The 18,502-nt window shown below is 45.0% G+C and overlaps 1 protein-coding gene across 3 annotated transcripts; it reads right to left on the bottom strand.

The window, feature by feature from the left end:
- Nucleotides 1-9,395: 9,395 nt before the first annotated feature.
- On the bottom strand, nt 9,396-17,745 carry LOC140207622 (uncharacterized). 3 transcript variants are annotated; one of them, XM_072276168.1, is made up of 3 exons: nt 13,272-14,057; nt 12,797-12,990; nt 9,396-10,909 (listed from the first exon to the last, which is right to left on the bottom strand). In XM_072276168.1, the coding sequence occupies exon 3, from the start codon at nt 10,501-10,503 to the stop codon at nt 9,700-9,702; it is 804 nt and encodes a 267-aa protein (XP_072132269.1). In that variant the 5' UTR covers nt 10,504-10,909; nt 12,797-12,990; nt 13,272-14,057; the 3' UTR covers nt 9,396-9,699. The 3 variants fall into 3 exon arrangements, with proteins under 3 accessions (XP_072132269.1, XP_072132271.1, XP_072132270.1); XM_072276170.1 differs by lacking the exons at nt 12,797-12,990; nt 13,272-14,057 and adding an exon at nt 17,652-17,745; XM_072276169.1 differs by lacking the exon at nt 12,797-12,990.
- Nucleotides 17,746-18,502: the final 757 nt, after the last annotated feature.

Below are 18,502 nucleotides of genomic sequence, written 5' to 3'. Positions count from 1 at the left end.
AGTGGTGGATCACACAGCACGGAAACAGGCCTTTGGCCGGCCATACCTGTTCTGACCATCCACTCACTGTCTACACTGGTCCAATTTATCAGCACTCGGTTCATATCCGACTGTATCTCGGCAGTTTCAATGCTCATCCACTTCATAATGTTGTGAAGGGACTTGCCTCCACCACCACCTCGGGCAGTGTGTTCCAGATTTCAGCTACCCTCTGTGTGAAAAATCTCTTCTTCAGATCCCTCAATACCTCTTCTTGCTCTGCTTAAATCTGTGCCATATGATCTTTGACCCACCTGTTCCAGGAACATGGCCTATATGTGCATCAGTGAGGCTTTTGATAAGGTTCAGCATGGTAATTTCCCGCGGAGAGTTAGATCACAATGGATCCAGGGAAAGCTGACTAACAGGATGCTCATTTGACTTGATGGTAGCAAGCAGAGAGTGATGGCGGCAGGATCTTTATTGGACTCGAGGCCAGTGCCTAGTGCTGGTCCCCACTGTTACGCCAATTGCAACTTGTCAACTATATCAATAACTTGGTTGTGAATGTACAGGGTATGAGTAGTGAGTTTGCAGCAAGTAAGTTCCAACAATTACTTTTTTTGAAAGCTAATAAGTATAAACACTCCCTTCCGTTTCCTTCTCCCCACTTAGCCTCCCCCTTCCCCTCCCGCCTTCTGTCTCCACCCCACATACCACCTGTCTTCTCTCTCCACTCCATCTGTCCCTCTCTGTCCTTCAGAGTTCCCAGATTTGGGGTGAACGATGAAATGTTTAAGGGAACCTGAGGGGCGATTCACTCAGAGGATGGTGACATTTGGGAACGAGCTGCCAGCAGAAGTGATTGATTGGGGCTGGATTTCAATATTTAGCAGAAATTTGATCAGTACAGGATGGGAGATTTGTGGAGGAGATGATGCAGCGGATCGAAACAGCAAGATAAAAACAGGTCAGCAGGACTAGAAGGGCTGAAGGGCCTGTTTCAGTGCTGCTGGGCTCTGTTAACCTAATAGTATTCTGATTTGTAATTTCCACAGTCAGTGCTTTACTGCTGATGACTGAACCCAGAAATGTCAGAATGGGTGAAGAGGTTGCGCAGTGACTAGTCCTGTGTTCAATGTTATTGGGACGTCTCTTCACGGTAAAGATATTGTCTTCTCCAGTCGTTTTCTCTCAGTCTGTAACGGAACAAGTTCATTGCCTACAGCAAATCACAGAACTGACAGAGAAAGGAACCCACACGGAGGGTTTCCCCACACTTTCTCAGTCTGGTAATGGAGAAAGTTTCCCAGTCCCAGGGAGTGATGTGGGAATTTTTTGTGGAAACGAGGAATGCCTTGGTAAAGATGGACAAAATGATTAAAGAAGTTCTCGAGCTCGGTGTGTAACACACTGAAATGAAAATTGCATTGAAACATTGCAGACTGAACAATGTTATAGAACATAGACATAGAACATAGAACAGTATAGCACAGAAACAGGCCCTTCGGCCCACAATGTTTATAGTTCCCTGGAAGTGGCCAAGTAAATCTGTAATCCAACGGCTATGGATACTAATCCATTATTCTTTCAAAAAATCCATCTCCTTCCATTTTCCTCACAGTCATGTTCCGATCTACGAGTCTCTTTAAAGTCTCTACTGTATATGGTTCCACCAAAACACTCGGCTCTCATCCTCGGCACTCCGAAACTGTGTAAACGAGCTTGCCTTTCACGCAAGGGTTTCCTTTCTTCTTTGAACGTACGACTTCTCACATTAAATGCAGATCCTTTGGTATTAGACATTTCAACAACTCAACAAAGATACCGTCTGACACGAGGAAATCTGCAGATGCTGGAATTTCAAGCAACTCACATAAATGTTGCTGGTCAACACAGCAGGCCAGGCAGCATCTCTAGGAAGAGGTACAGTCGACGTTTCAGGCCGAGACCCTTCGCCAGGACTAACTGAAGGAAGAGCTAGTAAGAGATTTGAAAGTGGTAGGGGGAGGGGGAGATCCAAAATGATAGGAGAGGACAGGAGCGGGAAGGATGGAGCCAAGAGCTGGATGGTGATTGGCAAAAAGGATATGAGAGGATCATGGGACAGGTGGCCCAGGGAGAAGAAAAAGGGGGAGGAGGGGAGCCCAGAGGATGGGCAAGGGGTATAGTCAGAGGGACAGAGGGAGAAAAAGGAGAGAGTGAGAAAGTATATATATATATTTAATCCGGACAGTAGAGGAGGCCGTGGATAGACATATCAGAATGGAAACAGGACGTGGAATTAAAATGCCTGGCCACTGGGAGATCCTGCTTTCTCTGGCAGACAGAGCGTAGGTGTTCAGCGAAACAGGCTCCGAGTCTGCGCCGGGTCTCGCCAATATATAGAAGGCCGCATCGGGAGCACCGGACGCAGAATATCACACCAGCCGACTCACAGGTGAAGTGAGTCGACCTACTATATATATATACCTCTCATAATCTTATAAACCTCTATCATACTGCTCCTCACACTCCACCGCTCCAGAGAAAACAATACGTTTGTCCAACCACATGCCCTCTAATCGGGCTAATAGCCTGGTAAACCTCTTCTGCACTCTCTCCAAGGCCTCAGAATCTTTCCAAGAGTGAGGCAACCGCAATGGTTCGCAATACTCCAGATATGGCCTGACTAGAGTTTTATCAGGTGCACATAACTTCCTGACTTTTGGACTCAGTGTCTCGAGTAAGAAAGTCAAGTATGACAAATGCCTTCTTAACCAAATAGTCAACCTGCATAGCCAATTTCAGGGAGGTTTGAATTTCAATCCCAGATCGTTCTGTTCATTAACACCTAGTCAGCGTCTTGTACTTAACAGTGTATTGTATGTTTACATTTGACATATCGAGGTGCAAGAACTCATATTTGCCTGGGTTATACCCCATCTGCCATTTCTCTGTCCATGTCTGCAACTGATGTGCAGTACATCCCACTCTATTCTTTGCTAGTCATCTGTGCTATCCATACCCCTGTACATTTTCAGCCAGGTCGGCTATATACAACATAAACTGCAGAGGTCACAGTACCGATCCCTGCGGAACACCAGTAATCATGGAGCTCCAGCTAGAATAGGTCCATTCATTCACCACCTTCTGTCTTCAAAGGGCAAACTAATTCTGAATTCAATAATGGCCAAATCACCACTGATGCCATGCATCTTAATCTTCTGGATGAGCCTCCCATGTGGGACCTTGTGAAACGCCTTTCTGAAATGAGGTGAAATAGCAACCATAGTTCTGCCTTTATCAATCATCCTCGTCACCTTATCAACAAAATCAATCAAGGTAGTAAGACACAATTTGCCAAACGAAAGGTCATGCTAACTCTCCCTAATCAGGTTTTCCAAATACTCATGAATCCTATCTGTCACAATACTCCCGTACCTTCCCTGCCACTGAGGTGAGACTTGCCGGTCTATAGTTTCCATGATTATCCCTGATGTCCTTCTTGAATAATGGAGCAACATGAAATTCTCATCAGTCCTCCAGGACCTGGCCTGTGGCTACGGAGGACAGAAGTATATTTTGTCAAGGCCCCAGCAATCTCTTCATTTTCCTCTCAATTACCTGAGGTATATCCCATCAGGCACTCGGAACCTATCCAACTTATTGCTATTTAAGATACCGAGCACTGTCTCCTCCTATACTTCAAAAAGCCCCAGCATAATAGTACTCTTGGCAATGATCTCCGCATCCTCCACGTCCTTCTTTTTGGTAAATATTGATGTAAAATACTCATTCTGGACCTCACCCACATCCTTTGAACTCAAGCAAATGCTCCCCCCACCCTCTCACTTTATCGTTGTGTGTTTCCCACCCTCTCCCTTGTTATCTCTTGCCCCTGATGTATATAGAGCACACCAAGGGCATTTCATTGTCCATCCTAGCTTTCCCAACTCCCCTCCTAAGTTATTTTCTGGCTTCTTTATAATCCTCCAAGACACCCTTTGATTCTAGCTTCCTCAGCTTTACCTATTTTTCATTTTTATTCTGGACTACACGCATGACCTCCCTCGACATCCACGGTTCTCTTACCCTGCCATCCATGTCCTTCCTTCTGACTGGAACATACCTGTCCTGTAGTCTGTGCAGTTAGACATTAATTACCTTCCACATTTGGTTGTGGACTTGCTCAAATGCAGCTGTTCCCAATTAACTCTCCCTTGGTACTGCACGGAGCTCTCGTAATGTAACTTGCTCCATTTTAACATCCTTTCACAAACTCCATGTTTATCCTTATCTGTTGCTATCGTACAATTTAAGGAGATATGGTAGCTGTTTGGTCTGAAATGGCCAGGTTCATTACCTAACGTCAGATCCAGTACAGCTTCTGCTCCTGTTGGACAATATACATACTAATTTGATAAACCCACCTGGATGCCGCCTCTAAATCACTTGTACTAACAATGTCCCAGCTTACCTTCCTTTCTTTGCTGTGATATCGGTGATCATGGTCTTTCCATGACGCTCATTGTTTGGCAATTTTTTTTCGACAGGAGCGCTTTTCTATTGCCTTCTCCCAGAGATTATCTTTACAAGGCAAATGACTCCAGCCATGATCAATGCTATTCAGATGTTGTCCGCCCAGTGTCAGTGATCACATAAACACAACGTGAGACCTGCGTTGATTGCTCATGCTACCATCCACCACATTCTTCCACAGCTTCACATGGCCCTGATTCGGTAGAGACGCATCTTGTACAAATCTATCGAGTCGACTCTCAACCTCCTTTGCTCCAAAGAGAATGTACAGAATGTCTTATCCAAGCAGCGTCATGGTAAACATCCCATGCAACCTGTATAAAGATTCCGTATCCTTTCTGTAACGAGGCGTTCAGACCTGAAGACAGTAATCCAAGTGTGATCTAACCAGGATTTCAGAGTTACAACAGTAGATTGCGGCTCTTAAACTCAAGCCCCTGACAAATGAAGGCAACTCCCAATATCCCTGCTTAATCACCCTATCAACTTGCTAAGAAGCTTAGAGTGATCATTGGATCTGGACCCTATCATTGTTCTGTTCCACCACACGGCTAACATTCCTGTCATTAACACTGTGCTCTGCTTTCAAATTTGTCCTTCCATGGTGAATCACTTCTCAGCTCTGCTCTGCATTCTGTCCATGTCCTGTTGTAACCTACGACAATCTGTAACACTGTCCACAACTCTACCAACCTGGCATATCATCCGCCAATTTACTAATTCCTCCCTTCCACTTCCTGATTTAAATCATTTATAAATATCACAAAAGTGGAGGGGGTGGGTGTGGTCCGAGATCAGATCTCTTCAGAACACCACCTCTGTGTGTAATCATCCCTTGTCTTCTATGGTCAAAACTTATTCTGAATCCTGCAGCTATCATTCCCAGAAGACCACGCCTACTTACTTTCTGAAGGACACAACCATGGTAAACCTTATCAAATATCTTATTAAATATCACCAGATCAAACTCTCTATTTTTATCATATGCTTTGTCACATCAGAGACTTCAAGCAGGCTCGTGTAATTTCCAGCACATTCTCTCTCTTCAGCTGGTTATGTTCCAGCACATCAGCCCAGTTAACGCCCTCACAAACATTAAGATCTCTCTCACTGGTGAATACTGAAGTAAAGACAGTTGTCTTGATGGTAGGAAGCAGAGAGTGATGGTGGGAGGCTGTTTATTGGACTCAAGGCCCGGCCCAGTGGGGTTCCCCAGGGTTACATCCCATTGCTGTCGTTATTTATTGATATTTAATTATATTTGCATTTACACAGTTTGTTGAATTCTATGCTCTACTTGATCTTTCACTGATCCTGTTACTATTCTATAGATTTGCTAAGTGATCCTATAGGAAAAATTATCTCAGGGTTGTAAGTGGTGACATAGGTACTCTGATAATAAAAGTTATTTTGAAGTTTGAACATTGCTACTTGTCATTTCGATCAATAATTTGGTTGAGAATGTACAGGGTATGGAGAGTAGGTTTGCAGCAAGTAAGTTTAAACAAGTACTTTTTCCTGAAAGATATTAAGTATAAACTCTCCGCTCTGTTTCCCTCTCCGCACTCGACCACCCCCTACCCTTACTGACTTCCCTCTTCACCCCGTCTTCCCTCTCACCCCCACATTGGACATAAGTTTAGGGTGAAAGTGAATTCTTTCAGGGGAGTCTGAAGGGGAATTCTTCACTCAGAGTTTGGTGGGAGTGTGGAATGAGCTGCCAGTGGAACTGGTGGATATGGGTTTGATTTAGACACTAAAGAGAAACTTGGGTGATGACATGGATGGGAGGTGTATGGAGGCTATGGTGCAGGTAGTTGGAACTAGGCAGTAAAAACAAAAACAGGTCAACATTGACTAGAAGAGCCAAAGGGCCTGTTTCAGTGCTGCTGGGCTCTGTGACTCTGATAATATTCTGATTTGTAATTTCCACAGTCAGTGCTTTGCTGCTATTGACTGAACACAGAAATTTACCCAAGCAAGAATTGAAAGACTCTTAGCTGGCTACAAAAAGCGTTTTCAAGCTGTGATACTTGCTAAAGGGGGTGTTACTAAGTACTGACCATGCAGGGTGCCCAAACTTTTGCTTCGGGCCCTTTTCCTTTTTCATTATTTTGAAACTATAAAAGATGGAAATAAAAATGTAACCTTGCTTAAAATATTAAAGAAATGTGCCATGTTTAACTTTATGCCTTTTGGAAATCAGGTCATCTTTTACTCGCTTAGCTATTCACAGTAACAGAAATTTAACCAGGGGTGCCCAAACATTTACATGCCACTGTATATATCCTGTGCCTTCCGAATTGCTTCCAGTAATTCCTGCCATTGCTGCTCTGTTTTCATCCCTGTTGTGCTCTTTGCAAATCACTTTTGACCAATTTTTCTCTCATACCTCTCGAATTTTCTTTATCCCATATCTGACTTTAGCTTCTCCTTCTCTAATATCAGGGTGAAATTGATCATATTAATATCACTTGCGCCTAAGGGTTCTTTGAATTTAAGTGACCTAATTAATTCCAGTTCATTACAACACCCAATCCAGAATAACTGATCTCCAAGTGGTCTCAACCACGTACTGCTCTGAAAAAGCATCTTGTAGGCAGTCCAGGAATTCCTCCTCTTGAGACCAACACCATCCTAATTTTCCTAATCACCTGCATGACAATCCCCCATGACTATTGTAACATTGCCCTTTTGTCACGCACTTTCTATCTCCCATTGTAATTTGTGGATCACATACTCACTACTGTTTGGAGGTCTCTATACAATTCCCGTCAGGGATTTTTATTACACTTGCTGTTCCTTAATTCTACCCACAGGTTCTACACCTTCCAACAATACGCCACCTCTTTCTAATGATTTTATTTAATATTTTACAAACACACCCACAGAATGCCACTGCCAGCTTGTTCTTTCAAGAAGCATCTGGGAATCAAGAGGACCTGCAGATGCTAGAAATCTAGAGAACTACACACAAAGTGCTGGAGCAGCTCAGCATGTCAGGCAGCATCTATGGATGGGAATCAACATTTCGGGCCAAGACCCTTAATCGGGACTCTTGATACCCCCGTATCTGGAATATCCACAAGCAAGGAAAATAGAAAGTAGTGCAAAATAGGGAAAACCTTTGACAACATTTCGTTCAAGGCTTTAAAAAACCTGCCAAGTAGAACTCAAAGTTAACAAATACAACAAAGGCAATAAACACTTGTATCAATACCGACATTGACTTTTTTTTATATAAAAATATCTTTGTCCCATTTCAATCAGTAAAATTTACAAAGATAAATAACTCTAGAAAACTTTTCTAAGACTATTTACACTCAAACTCACTTAGATTAACACTACCTTGGACAGAATAAGGTAGAGAAATAACACACTTGAAAAAAAATCACACAACAGAAAGTATATATTTTCATCAAAAATGAACAGAATTCAGCACTCCATGTGTGTCTATGCAATCGTGATAAGAAATACGGACCAGAAAACTTAAATGAGAGGCCAACTCAGAAAAATGAATCACCACTGTCAAAGAAAACATTAACCAGTGGAATGAGTATGACCCTCCATGGGAGGCATCTCAACGATCTGAGCAGATGAGATGGTGACAAAGAAGCATCGAGCACCTGACTGAGAGTTGGATTCCTCTTCCCAGAAACAGTGGGGTTCCTTTCAGAAATACAGGACAAGGCGGTTAACAAAAGGGAAAAAAAATGAAAATACATGAAATACAAACAAACAAGGCAGCAAGTGCAGAAAATGCCAAGAGAAACCAGACACAATCCAACACATTCCAGGATCCTGCATCAGTTTAACTCAATCTGATTACTTACAAAGGTACAATCAAGTGGCAAATATCATTCACCAAAATCTTGCTTTAAAATACAAACTCATGAATGCCCTCCATCAATCCATAAAGGCACCATAAATTCAAGCCTGATCCAGTTTTAGTCAAAATCTAACAAATTATATGATAATCAGTACATTATTTCAGATAGGACAATCCATAATAGCTATCCGGATATAATATTACAGGATAAACAAGCAGGAACAACTTCCTCAATAGATATAACCATCCCAACACACACATTTTCCTTGATCAATGGAGCACTTCACCACGGGTATTGTTTGGGTCATCAGTCAGACAACCAAGATATTTTCTCAGTCAGTCAGCTTCCAAATGTTGCTACTCTGTTCTTTGCTGCCACGCCCCGTTGCTGATTCCCTTCTCCTCATCATACGTTCTTACCCTGAACATCGTCTAGAGCCCCAAACTCAGCCCTGTCCATACCTGCCTCTGGTTTCTGACCCTGCTTCGTTGAACATCCAACTGATGGTTTCCCATTCTGCTTTCAGTCTTTAGAGGACAGGGGTGTTTTCTAACAACCCTTTAGAAGCAGGGAAAATGACCCAAAATGTGGAAATGAGCCGTCAATAAGGTTAACTACCAATGTTATTCTTCCTCAGCCGAGAGATTAGAGGGGCAAAGAACATCTCAGACAGAACTGCAGTCAGCTCGATTTCATCAGTCTGCAGAAAATTCAAGGGGAACCTCTTCACCCGCAGAGTGGTGACTGTTTGGAACCCATCACCACAGGGGGAGCGTGACATGAACAACAGGGGAGGATTTAAAAGGACTGTCATGGAACAGAATCACTGGCAGGGTCCAGCCGGCCTGAGTTGCCTCTTTACTCTATATTAGGTGTGTTATAAATTCACTAAGTACCGGAGACAGACTTCAAAATAGAACTGATTTATTTGTCTCAGATCCAGAATATTAAATTCCAGTCCCATTAAAGGTGAATGTGCAGCAGAAGAAACTCCTCCCATGCCCAGTGACCAGGGTGCAGAACTGGGTGTGGTGAGCAGCAGCAATAATTGCAGAGTTCAGCACCGACAGTCACTCTCAAAATTGCATTGAGAAACAATGATGGACAAATATCCAGCATGAAGCTTATTGAAACTTTCTCCCCAGTGTGAACCCAGTGATGTGTTACAAGGTTAGATTACTGAGTGAATCCCTTCTCACATTCACAGCAGGTGAGCGGCCTCTCCTCAGTGTGAACTCAATGATGCACATTTGATGGAGATGGCTGAGAGAATCTCTTCCCAATCTCTGAGCAGGTGTATGGCCTCTACCCAGTGTGAACTCGCTGGTGTCTCTGTAGGCAGGATGATTGCAGAAATGCTTTCCCACATTCATAGCAGGAGAGCAGCCTCTCCTGTATGAACTGACTGGTGTACCAGTAGTTGGGATGACCAAGTGAATCTCTTCCCACATTCTGAGCAGGTGAACGGCTTCTCCCCTGTGTGAACTCGCTGATGACTCTCTAGGCTGGATGACCGAGTGAATCCCTTCCCACAGTCTGAGCAGGTGAACAGCCTCTCTCCAGTGTGAACTCGCTGATGTGCCTTCAGATTAGATGAGCAAATGAATCCCTTCTCGCAGTCTGAACAGGTGAATGGTCTCTCTCCAGTGTGAACTGACTGGTGTGCCAGTAGCTTGGATGACCGAGAGAATCCCTTCCCACAGTCTGAGCAGGTGAACGGCCTCTCTCCAGTGTGAACTCGCGGATGTATCTTCAGTTTAGATAAACAAGTGAACCCCTTCCCGCAGTCTGAGCAGGTGAATGGCCATTCCCCGGTGTGAACTCTCTGATGTTCCTTCAGTTTAGATGACTGAGTGAATCCCATCCCACAGTCTGAGCAGGTGAATGGCCTCTCCCCAGTGTGAACTCGCTGGTGCACCAGTAGGTCAGATGACGGAGTGAAACCCTTCCCGCAGTCTGAGCAGGTGAATGGCTTCTCCCTGATGTGAACCCGCTGGTGCGCTATTAAATTGGATGACTGAGTGAATCCCTTCCCACAGTTCAAGCAGGTGAACGGCCTCTCCCCAGTGTGAACTGACTTGTGTACCAGTAGGGTGGATGACTGATGGAATCCCTTCCCACAGTCTGAGCAGGTGAACGGTCTCTCCCTGGTGTGAACTCGCTGATCAGCCATTAGGTCAGCTGATTGAGTGAATCCTTCCCCCCAAATTCAGCAGATGACCAGCCTCTGCCCAGTCTGAACTGACTGGTGTGTCCACAGGTGGGAAGACCGACTGAATCCCTTCTCACACACAGAACAGGTGAATGGCCTTGTCCCAGTGTGAACTTGCTGAAGTACCTTAAGTTGAGATGACCGAGTGAATCCATTCCTGCTGTCTGAGCAGGTGAACAGCCTCTCCCCAGTGTAAAATGACAGGCATGCCAGTCGGTCAGACGATCGAGTGAATCCCTGCCCAGTCTGAGTAGGAAGGACGATCAAGTGAAGCCCTTGCTCCAATTCTTAAATATCTGGACAGTGTCAGAAAATTTGGCGTGTTGTGCTCGAGATTCCTGTAGATAAATTCCTTGTCGTTTTTAACCTGTGAAAACATTTACAAAATCCATCAATGGCTGAAGGACAACATTTCAGATGAGATCACTTTAGTCAGCAAGCTGTGATCTGACATCACACTGTTACAGTGAGCTTCAACCCAAGCTGGAGAGAGAACTCATCTTCGAACTGGCACAGTGCTGGTATCTAGGATTAAATGTCAACTGGAATCCATCCCTCTGATGCTTTTCCTGTCTCTATAAGAATGGGGCATTTCTGCCATCTCCAATCTGTGCCTCCATTGGTATTATTCCCTCTTCCCACTGAGCTACATGGGTGTCTCGTTCCACAGTAACTGAAACACTCTCACACAAACAGCCTTTGTTGACCTACAGCTGGGACTTTCTTTTATGCACTGTTAGATTAAAGTGCCACAGTTTTAACGCCATATAAAAAATTGCTGCTGAGATGAACGGTCGGTCTGATAAAAGGAATTAGAGTGAATATTAATACTATTTAAGGTTCTTGTCACAGTCATAGAAAAGTACAACACAGAACAAGACCCTTCAGCCCATCTAGGTTGTGCTAACTATTTGAACTTTCTACTCCTATATCCCTACTATCCAGGTACTGACACAAACCTCTTAAATGTTGAAATTGAGGTCACATTCACCACTTGTGCTGTCTGCTCATACCACTCCCGGATGACCGTCTGTGTGAAGAAGTTTCTCGTCATGTTCCCCTTAACATTCCATCTTTCACACTAAACTCATGACCTCGTGTTGTTGTCCCACCCCATCTCAGTGGAGAAGGCCAGCTTGCATTTACCCTATCTTTACTCCTCATAATTGTGGTACACCTCCATCAAATCTCCCCTCAATCTTTTACATTACAAGGAATAAACACCTAACCTGTTCAAGCTTTCCTTATAACCTAAGTCCTCCAGACCTAGCAACATCCTTATGAATTTTCCCTGAACTCTTTCAACCTCTTTTTCATCTTTCCTGTGGGTAGGCGACCAAAACTGTACACAATACTCCAAATTAGGCTTCACCAATGCCTTGTACTATGTCAACATAACATCCAGTACTTTGGCTTATGAAGGCCAATGTGCCAAAATCTTTCTCTCCATCCCTATCTAACTGGGGTACCACTTTCAGTGAATTACAGACCTGTGTTCCCAGATCCCTTCCTTCTACAGCACTCCTCAGTGCCCTACCAGTCACTGTGTAAGACCTTGTTCCTACCAACGTGCAACACTTCACACTTGTCTGCATTAAATTCCTTTTTCCGTTTCTCAAACTATTTTCCCAGCTGGTCCAGATCACACCACAAGCCATGATAGTCTTCCTCACTGTCCACTACACCCCAATCTTGGTGTCATCCACAAATTTGCTGATCCAGTTAACCACACTATCATCCAGATTACTGATATAGATGACAAACAACAACAGATCCAGCACAGATCCCTGTGGCACACCACTAGTCACAGGCTTCCAGTCGGAGAGGCAACCATCTGCTACCACAGTCTGGCTTCTCCCAAAGACAGTGTCTCATCCAGTTTACTATCTCATCTTGAATGCTGAATGACTGAACCTTCTTGACCAACCTTCCATATGAGACTTTGTCAAGTGCTTTGCTAAAGTCCATGTGGACAACATCCACTGCCTTGCCTTCATCCACTTTCCTGATAACTTCCTCGAGAGACTCTATAAGATTGGTTAGACATGACCTACCGTGCACAAAGCCATGCTGCCTATCCTTCATCAGTCCACATCTATCCATATACTTAGATATTGACTTCCTGCACATACGTTCCAATAACTTCCCCACAACTGATGTCAAGCTCACCAATGTAGAATTTCCTATTTATTTTTAAAGCCTTTCTTGAACAGCAGAACAACATTGCCTGTCCTCCAATCCTCCAGTCCCTCACCTGTCACTAAGGACGATTTAAATATCTCTGCTTGGGCTCCAACAATTTCTGCACTTGTCTTCCGCAGGGTCCCAGGGGAACAACTTGTCAGGTCCTGGTGATTTATCCACGCTTATTTGCCTTAAGACAGCAAACACAGATTCCATGAAGTTGATGCTGCTTTGCCTCACTTCTATAGACTCTGTGTCCATCTCCTGAGTAAATACAGATGCAAAAATACTACTTAAAATCTCCCACTTCTATTTTGTCTCCTCATATAAATTATCATTCGGATCGTCAAGAGTGGGCCTGTTTCTGCACTGAACTTCTCCATGTTTCTGTTCCTCCCCGGGGAACCGGCATCAAACCGACGGGCCGAGCGGTCTCCTCCTACCTCTCAGCGATACATCAGACTCCGGCCGCAAGAGACGCTTCACAAACGCCCCAAACTTCCCTCGGAGGGAAATAGAAATAAATCAGAAAGCGGGACATTTACTTCGGGTTTTGTTCTTCTTGGACGGGGAGTTTAATGCGGCTGCGGAGATGTCAGTGTTGATGATCAGAGGGATCTTAGACTCCAAGTCCATCGCTTCCTGAAAGAGACTGCACAGATTGATCGGGTGGTTAAGAAGGCAAATGGCGTGGTTGTCTTTATTAGTTGAAGCACTGAGTTGAAAAGTCGGGAAGTTGTGTTGCGGCTGTTGCGAGCCTGCGGTCGGACTGTGACTGTGTCTTTAAGAGCGCCGCAGTGAGGAGGCGGGACTATGACGTCAGTCACAGGCTGACAGCGCTAACTGTGGATTTAACCATAAGAGAGAGAGAGCGGTCTGCAGACAGGCAGTCGGCCAGTCTAAAGAGAGAGAGAGAGAAAGAGAGAGAACGAGAACCCATATCTGATAGGAGAGGAGAGTGGAGAATAGGAGAAAGGGTTGGAGCAGTGGACCCAGAGAGAAGTGATCAGCAGGAGAGAGGACTTGAAAAGTCAGAGAGGAATTGAGGGAGTGGGATGGAGAGGTGACGGGGAGATTTGTTCACCGGAAGGAGAAATCGATATTCATGCCGTCAGGTTGGAGGGTACCCAGACGGAATATGAGGCGCTGATCCTGGACCCTGAGGGAGGCCTCATCTTGGCACAAGAGGAGGCGATGGGTTGACACGTCGCAACAGGAATGGGAATCGGAGTGAAAATGTTTGGACACCGGGAAGTCCCGCTCGGAGCGGATAATTCAAAGGTTAATTTATTATCAAAGCAGGTATCGATAAACAGAGCAACACACATAAGAGTTGCTGGTGAACGCAGCAGGCCAGGCAGCATCTCTAGGAAGAGGTGCAGTCGACGTTTCAGGCCGAGACCCTCCGTCAGGACTAACTGAAGGAAGAGCTAGTAAGAGATTTGAAAGTGGGAGGGGGAGAGGGAGATCCAAAATGATAGGAGAAGACAGGAGGGGAAGGGATGGAGCCAGGAGCTGGACAGGTGATTGGCAAAAGAGATATGAGAGGATAATGGGACAGGAGGCCTAGGCAGAAAGAAAAGGGGGATGGGGGAAACAGAGGATGGGCAAGGAGTACAGTGAGGGGGACAGAGGGATAAAAAGGAGAGTGAGAGAAAGAATGTGTGTATAAAAATAAGTAACAGATGGGGTACGAGGGGGAGGTGGGGCCTAGCGGAAGCTAGAGAAGTCGATGTTCATGCCATCAGGTTGGAAGCTACCCAGACGGAATATAAGGTGTTGTTCCTCCAACCTGATGGCATGAACATCGACTTCTCTAACTTCCGCTAGGCCCCACCTCCACCTCGTACCCCATCTGTTACTTATTTTTATGCACACATTCTTTCTCTCACTCTCCTTTTTCTCCCTCTGTCCCTCTGAATATATCTCTTGCCCATCCTCTGGGTCCCCCCCTCCGCCCCTTGTCTTTCTTCCCGGACCTCCTGTCCCATGATCCTCTCGTATCCCCTTTTGCCAATCACCTGTCCAGCTCTTGGTTCCATTCCTCCCCCTCCTGTCTTCTCCCATCATTTTGGATCTCCCCCTCCCCCTCCAACTTTCAAATCCCTTACTCACTCTTCCTTCAGTTAGTCCTGATGAAAAGTCTCAGCCTGAAACGTCGACTGCACCTCTTCCTACAGATGCTGCCTGGCCTGCTGCGTTCACCAGCAACTTTTATGTGTGTTGCTTGAATTTCCAGCATCTGCAGATTTCCTGTTGTTTGCATCGATAAACAGAGTTTTTTTTTGCTCCTCCAGGGAGCCACGAAACAAAGAAAGAAAAAGAAAGGCTTTCAGAGAGAAAAAAATCAAACTCCCACCCCACCCCCGTATAAAAAAAGAACGGCATCCCGATCATCAACCCCCAAAACCCACCCCTCCCACAAATGGGAACAATAACATCGATCCCCCAGTAAAAACAACCCGACCCCGCACAACTGCGGAGGAGCCGGTGTCACCGGTGTAGAGGAGCCGCATCGGGAGCAGCGGACACAACGGGCGACCCCGGAAGATTCACAGGTGAAGGGTCGCCTCACCTGGAAGGATGTTTAGACAACGGAGAGAGTTCGGCCGTCCGGCCCTTTCACTGTGACCCCCGAACTCACATCAAATCCGTCCAAACGAATCTGGGTGAACTTTAATGACCAATAAATATAATTTCTCTCTTTGATCACTGTCTGAGTGATCCCCTGACTCTGAGAGGAAGGGGTGTCTATGGTCCACATTGTCAGGGTGTTGAGTTTACCAGGAGACAAAGACTGCAGGGACGGGAGGTTTTCTGGTCACTAATACACTGTGTGTGGACCCCGCTGGCAATTCTGGTGTTGTGACCCGAATCGAGACAAACACCACGCTGCCCACTCCACCAACAACACGGCACAGCCGGACACATAACAGGGGACTTTACATCTCACAACACTGGATTCAGTGATGAAACCCGTGATTAATGCTGTTGTCCCACTGAAATCATAAGAAATATCCATTCAGGTGTTTTTAAATACCAGCGCTCCACCACCCGCCTGACGTCACACATGGTTCCCCTCGCGCGTATCGACGTCACACACGCGCTGCTGCGCTCTTGCTGAGGCAGTTTAACGGCTGAGGTACCGACCACGAGACCCCTCCACCCCTCACCTCCGCTGCGCTGTAGTGATTGGCCCGAAGCGATGTCAATCACTGATTACGCCCAATAGCGGAGGCGGACCAGCCGAGAGGGCGTTACCCCGCTGACATCTCTTCTCAAAGAGGAACAAACCCCAAAGTAAATGTCCACTTTCTGATTTATTTCCATTTCCCTCCGAGGGAAGTTGGGGCGTTTGTGAAGCGTCTCCTGCGGCCGGAGTCTGATGTATCGCTGACAGGTAGGAGGAGACCGCTCGGCCCGTCGGTTTGATGCCGGTTCCCCGGGGAGGGAGAGGATGAAGACGGTGAGAGAGGGGGCGGACAGGATGTTTGTCCCGGTGGGGACAGGAGGGGCTCATCTGTGGAAATGTCTGAGCCCACGGTGGTGGCGATTCACCACATTGGGGGGCAAACACCGGCAGACTGTTGCTCTGCAAGCGGGGACAGGACTGGAGTTGGGAGGGTGGATGAGGAGAGGACATTTCGGATAGTGGGGGTAAGATCTCGAAAGATGATTGCTAATGCCTCCACATCCCTTCAGCCACCTCTTTCAGATCTCTGGTGTGTTCACCATCTGGTCCAGGTGATCTATTTACCTTCAGACCATCTCTGTTTCCCAAGAAACTTCTCCCGAGTAACGTAACTTTACACATTCTGACCACTGACATCTGGGACTTTCATATTCCTGCCAGTGTCTTCGACAGATAAGAGTGATGTACAATACTTATTCAGTTCATCAGTTCACCTTGCACCCCCACCCCATTAATACCTCTCCAGCATCATTTCCCAGTGGTTTCCACCTCTCTTTTACACCATATGTACCTGAAGAAAAATTTGGTATCCTCTTTAATACTACTGGCTAGCTCACCTATGTGTTCCATCTTTTCCTTCCTAATTATTTTAGTTGCATTCTGTTGGTTTTTAAAAGCTTCCCAATCCTCGAACTTCCCAGTAATTTTTGCTCCATGCCCTCTCTTTGGTTTTTATGTTGTTTTTTGGTTTTCTCTTATCAGCCACGGTTTTGTCACCTTACCTTTAGAATACTACTTCCTCTTTGTGATTTATATATCCTGTGCTTTCCGAATTGCTTCCAGAAATTCCAACCATTGCTGCTCTGTTTCATCCCTGCCCGTATTCTTCTCAAACCAGTTTGACCAATTCTGCTGTCATGCCTCTCTAGTTCACTTTATTTCACATCTGACTTTACCTTCTCCTTCTCTAATGTCAGGGTGAATTTGATCATATTAAGATCACTTGCCCCTAAGGGTTCTTTAAACTTAAGAGACCTAATTAATTCGGGTTCATTACAACACCCAATCCAGAATAGCTGATCCCCAAGCGGGCTCAACCATGAGCTGCTCTAAAAAAGCATCTTGCAGGCATTCTAGGAATTCCTCCTCTTGAGACCAACATCATCCTAATTTTCCTAATCACCTGCATGACAATCCCCCATGACTATTGTAACATTGCCCTTTTGGCTCGCACTTTCTATCTCCCATTGTAATTTGTGGCCCACATACTTACTACTGTTTGGAGGTCTCTATACAATTCCCATCAGGGATTTTTTTTTACATTTGCTGTTCCTTAATTCTACCCACAGATTCCACACCTTCCAACCCTATGCCAGCTCTTTCTAATGATGTTATTTAATATTTTAAAAACAGACCCACACAACCCCAATACCAGCTTGTTCTTTCAAGAAGCATGAAAGTATCTGGGAAACAAGAGGACCTGCAGATGCTAGAAATCTAGAGAACTACACACAAAGTGCTGGAGGAGCTCAGCATGTCAGGCAGCATCTATGGATGGGAATCATCATTTCGGGCCAAGACCCTTCATCTGGAATCTTGATACCCACGTATCTGGAATATCAACAAGGAAAATAGAAAGTAGTGAAAAATAGGGAAAACCTTGACAAAATTTAGTTCAAAGCTTAAAAAAACCTGCCAACCAGAGCTCAATTGTTAACAAATACAACAAAGGCAATAAATACTTTCATCAAAACCAACATTGACTTTTTTAAATATAAAAATACCTTGGTCCCATTTCAATCAGTAAAATTTACAAAGATAAATAACAACCTTAGAAAAGCCTATTTACACTCAAACCCATTTAGATTAACACTACCTCGGACAGAAGGAGGAAGAGAAATAACACACATGAAAAAAAACACAACAGTCAGATAAAACTTCTAAGTATATATTTTCATCAAAAATGAAGAGGATTCAGCACTCCATGTGTGTTTCTGCAATCATGATAAGAAGTACAGGCCAGAAAACTTCAATGAGAGGCCAACTCAGAAAAATGAATCATCACTATGGAAGAAAACATTAACCAGTGGAATGAGTATGACCCTCAATGGGAGACATCCCAATGATCTGAGCAGACGAGATGGTGACAAGGAAGCATCGAGCACCTGACTGAGAGTTGGAGACCTCTTCCCAGAAACAGAGGGGTTCCTTGCAGAAATACAGGACAAGGTGTTTAAACAAAGGAAAAAAAAATCAAAAATACATACAATACAAACAAACAAGGCAATAAATCCAGCAAATGCCGAGAAACCAGACACAATCCAACACATTCCAGGATCCAGCAGTTTGAATCAATCTGATTAC

Source organism: Mobula birostris, chromosome 13 (genome assembly GCF_030028105.1).
Source record: "Mobula birostris isolate sMobBir1 chromosome 13, sMobBir1.hap1, whole genome shotgun sequence".
NCBI lineage: Eukaryota > Metazoa > Chordata > Chondrichthyes > Myliobatiformes > Myliobatidae > Mobula > Mobula birostris.
This window is presented reverse-complemented; position numbering and strand designations above follow the sequence as displayed.

What these genes read in the sequence shown, in the direction of transcription:
- LOC140207622 (XM_072276170.1), bottom strand. Translation starts at nt 10,503, where the DNA reads ATGGCTGATCAGCGAGTTCACACCAGGGAGAGACCGTTCACCTGCTCA.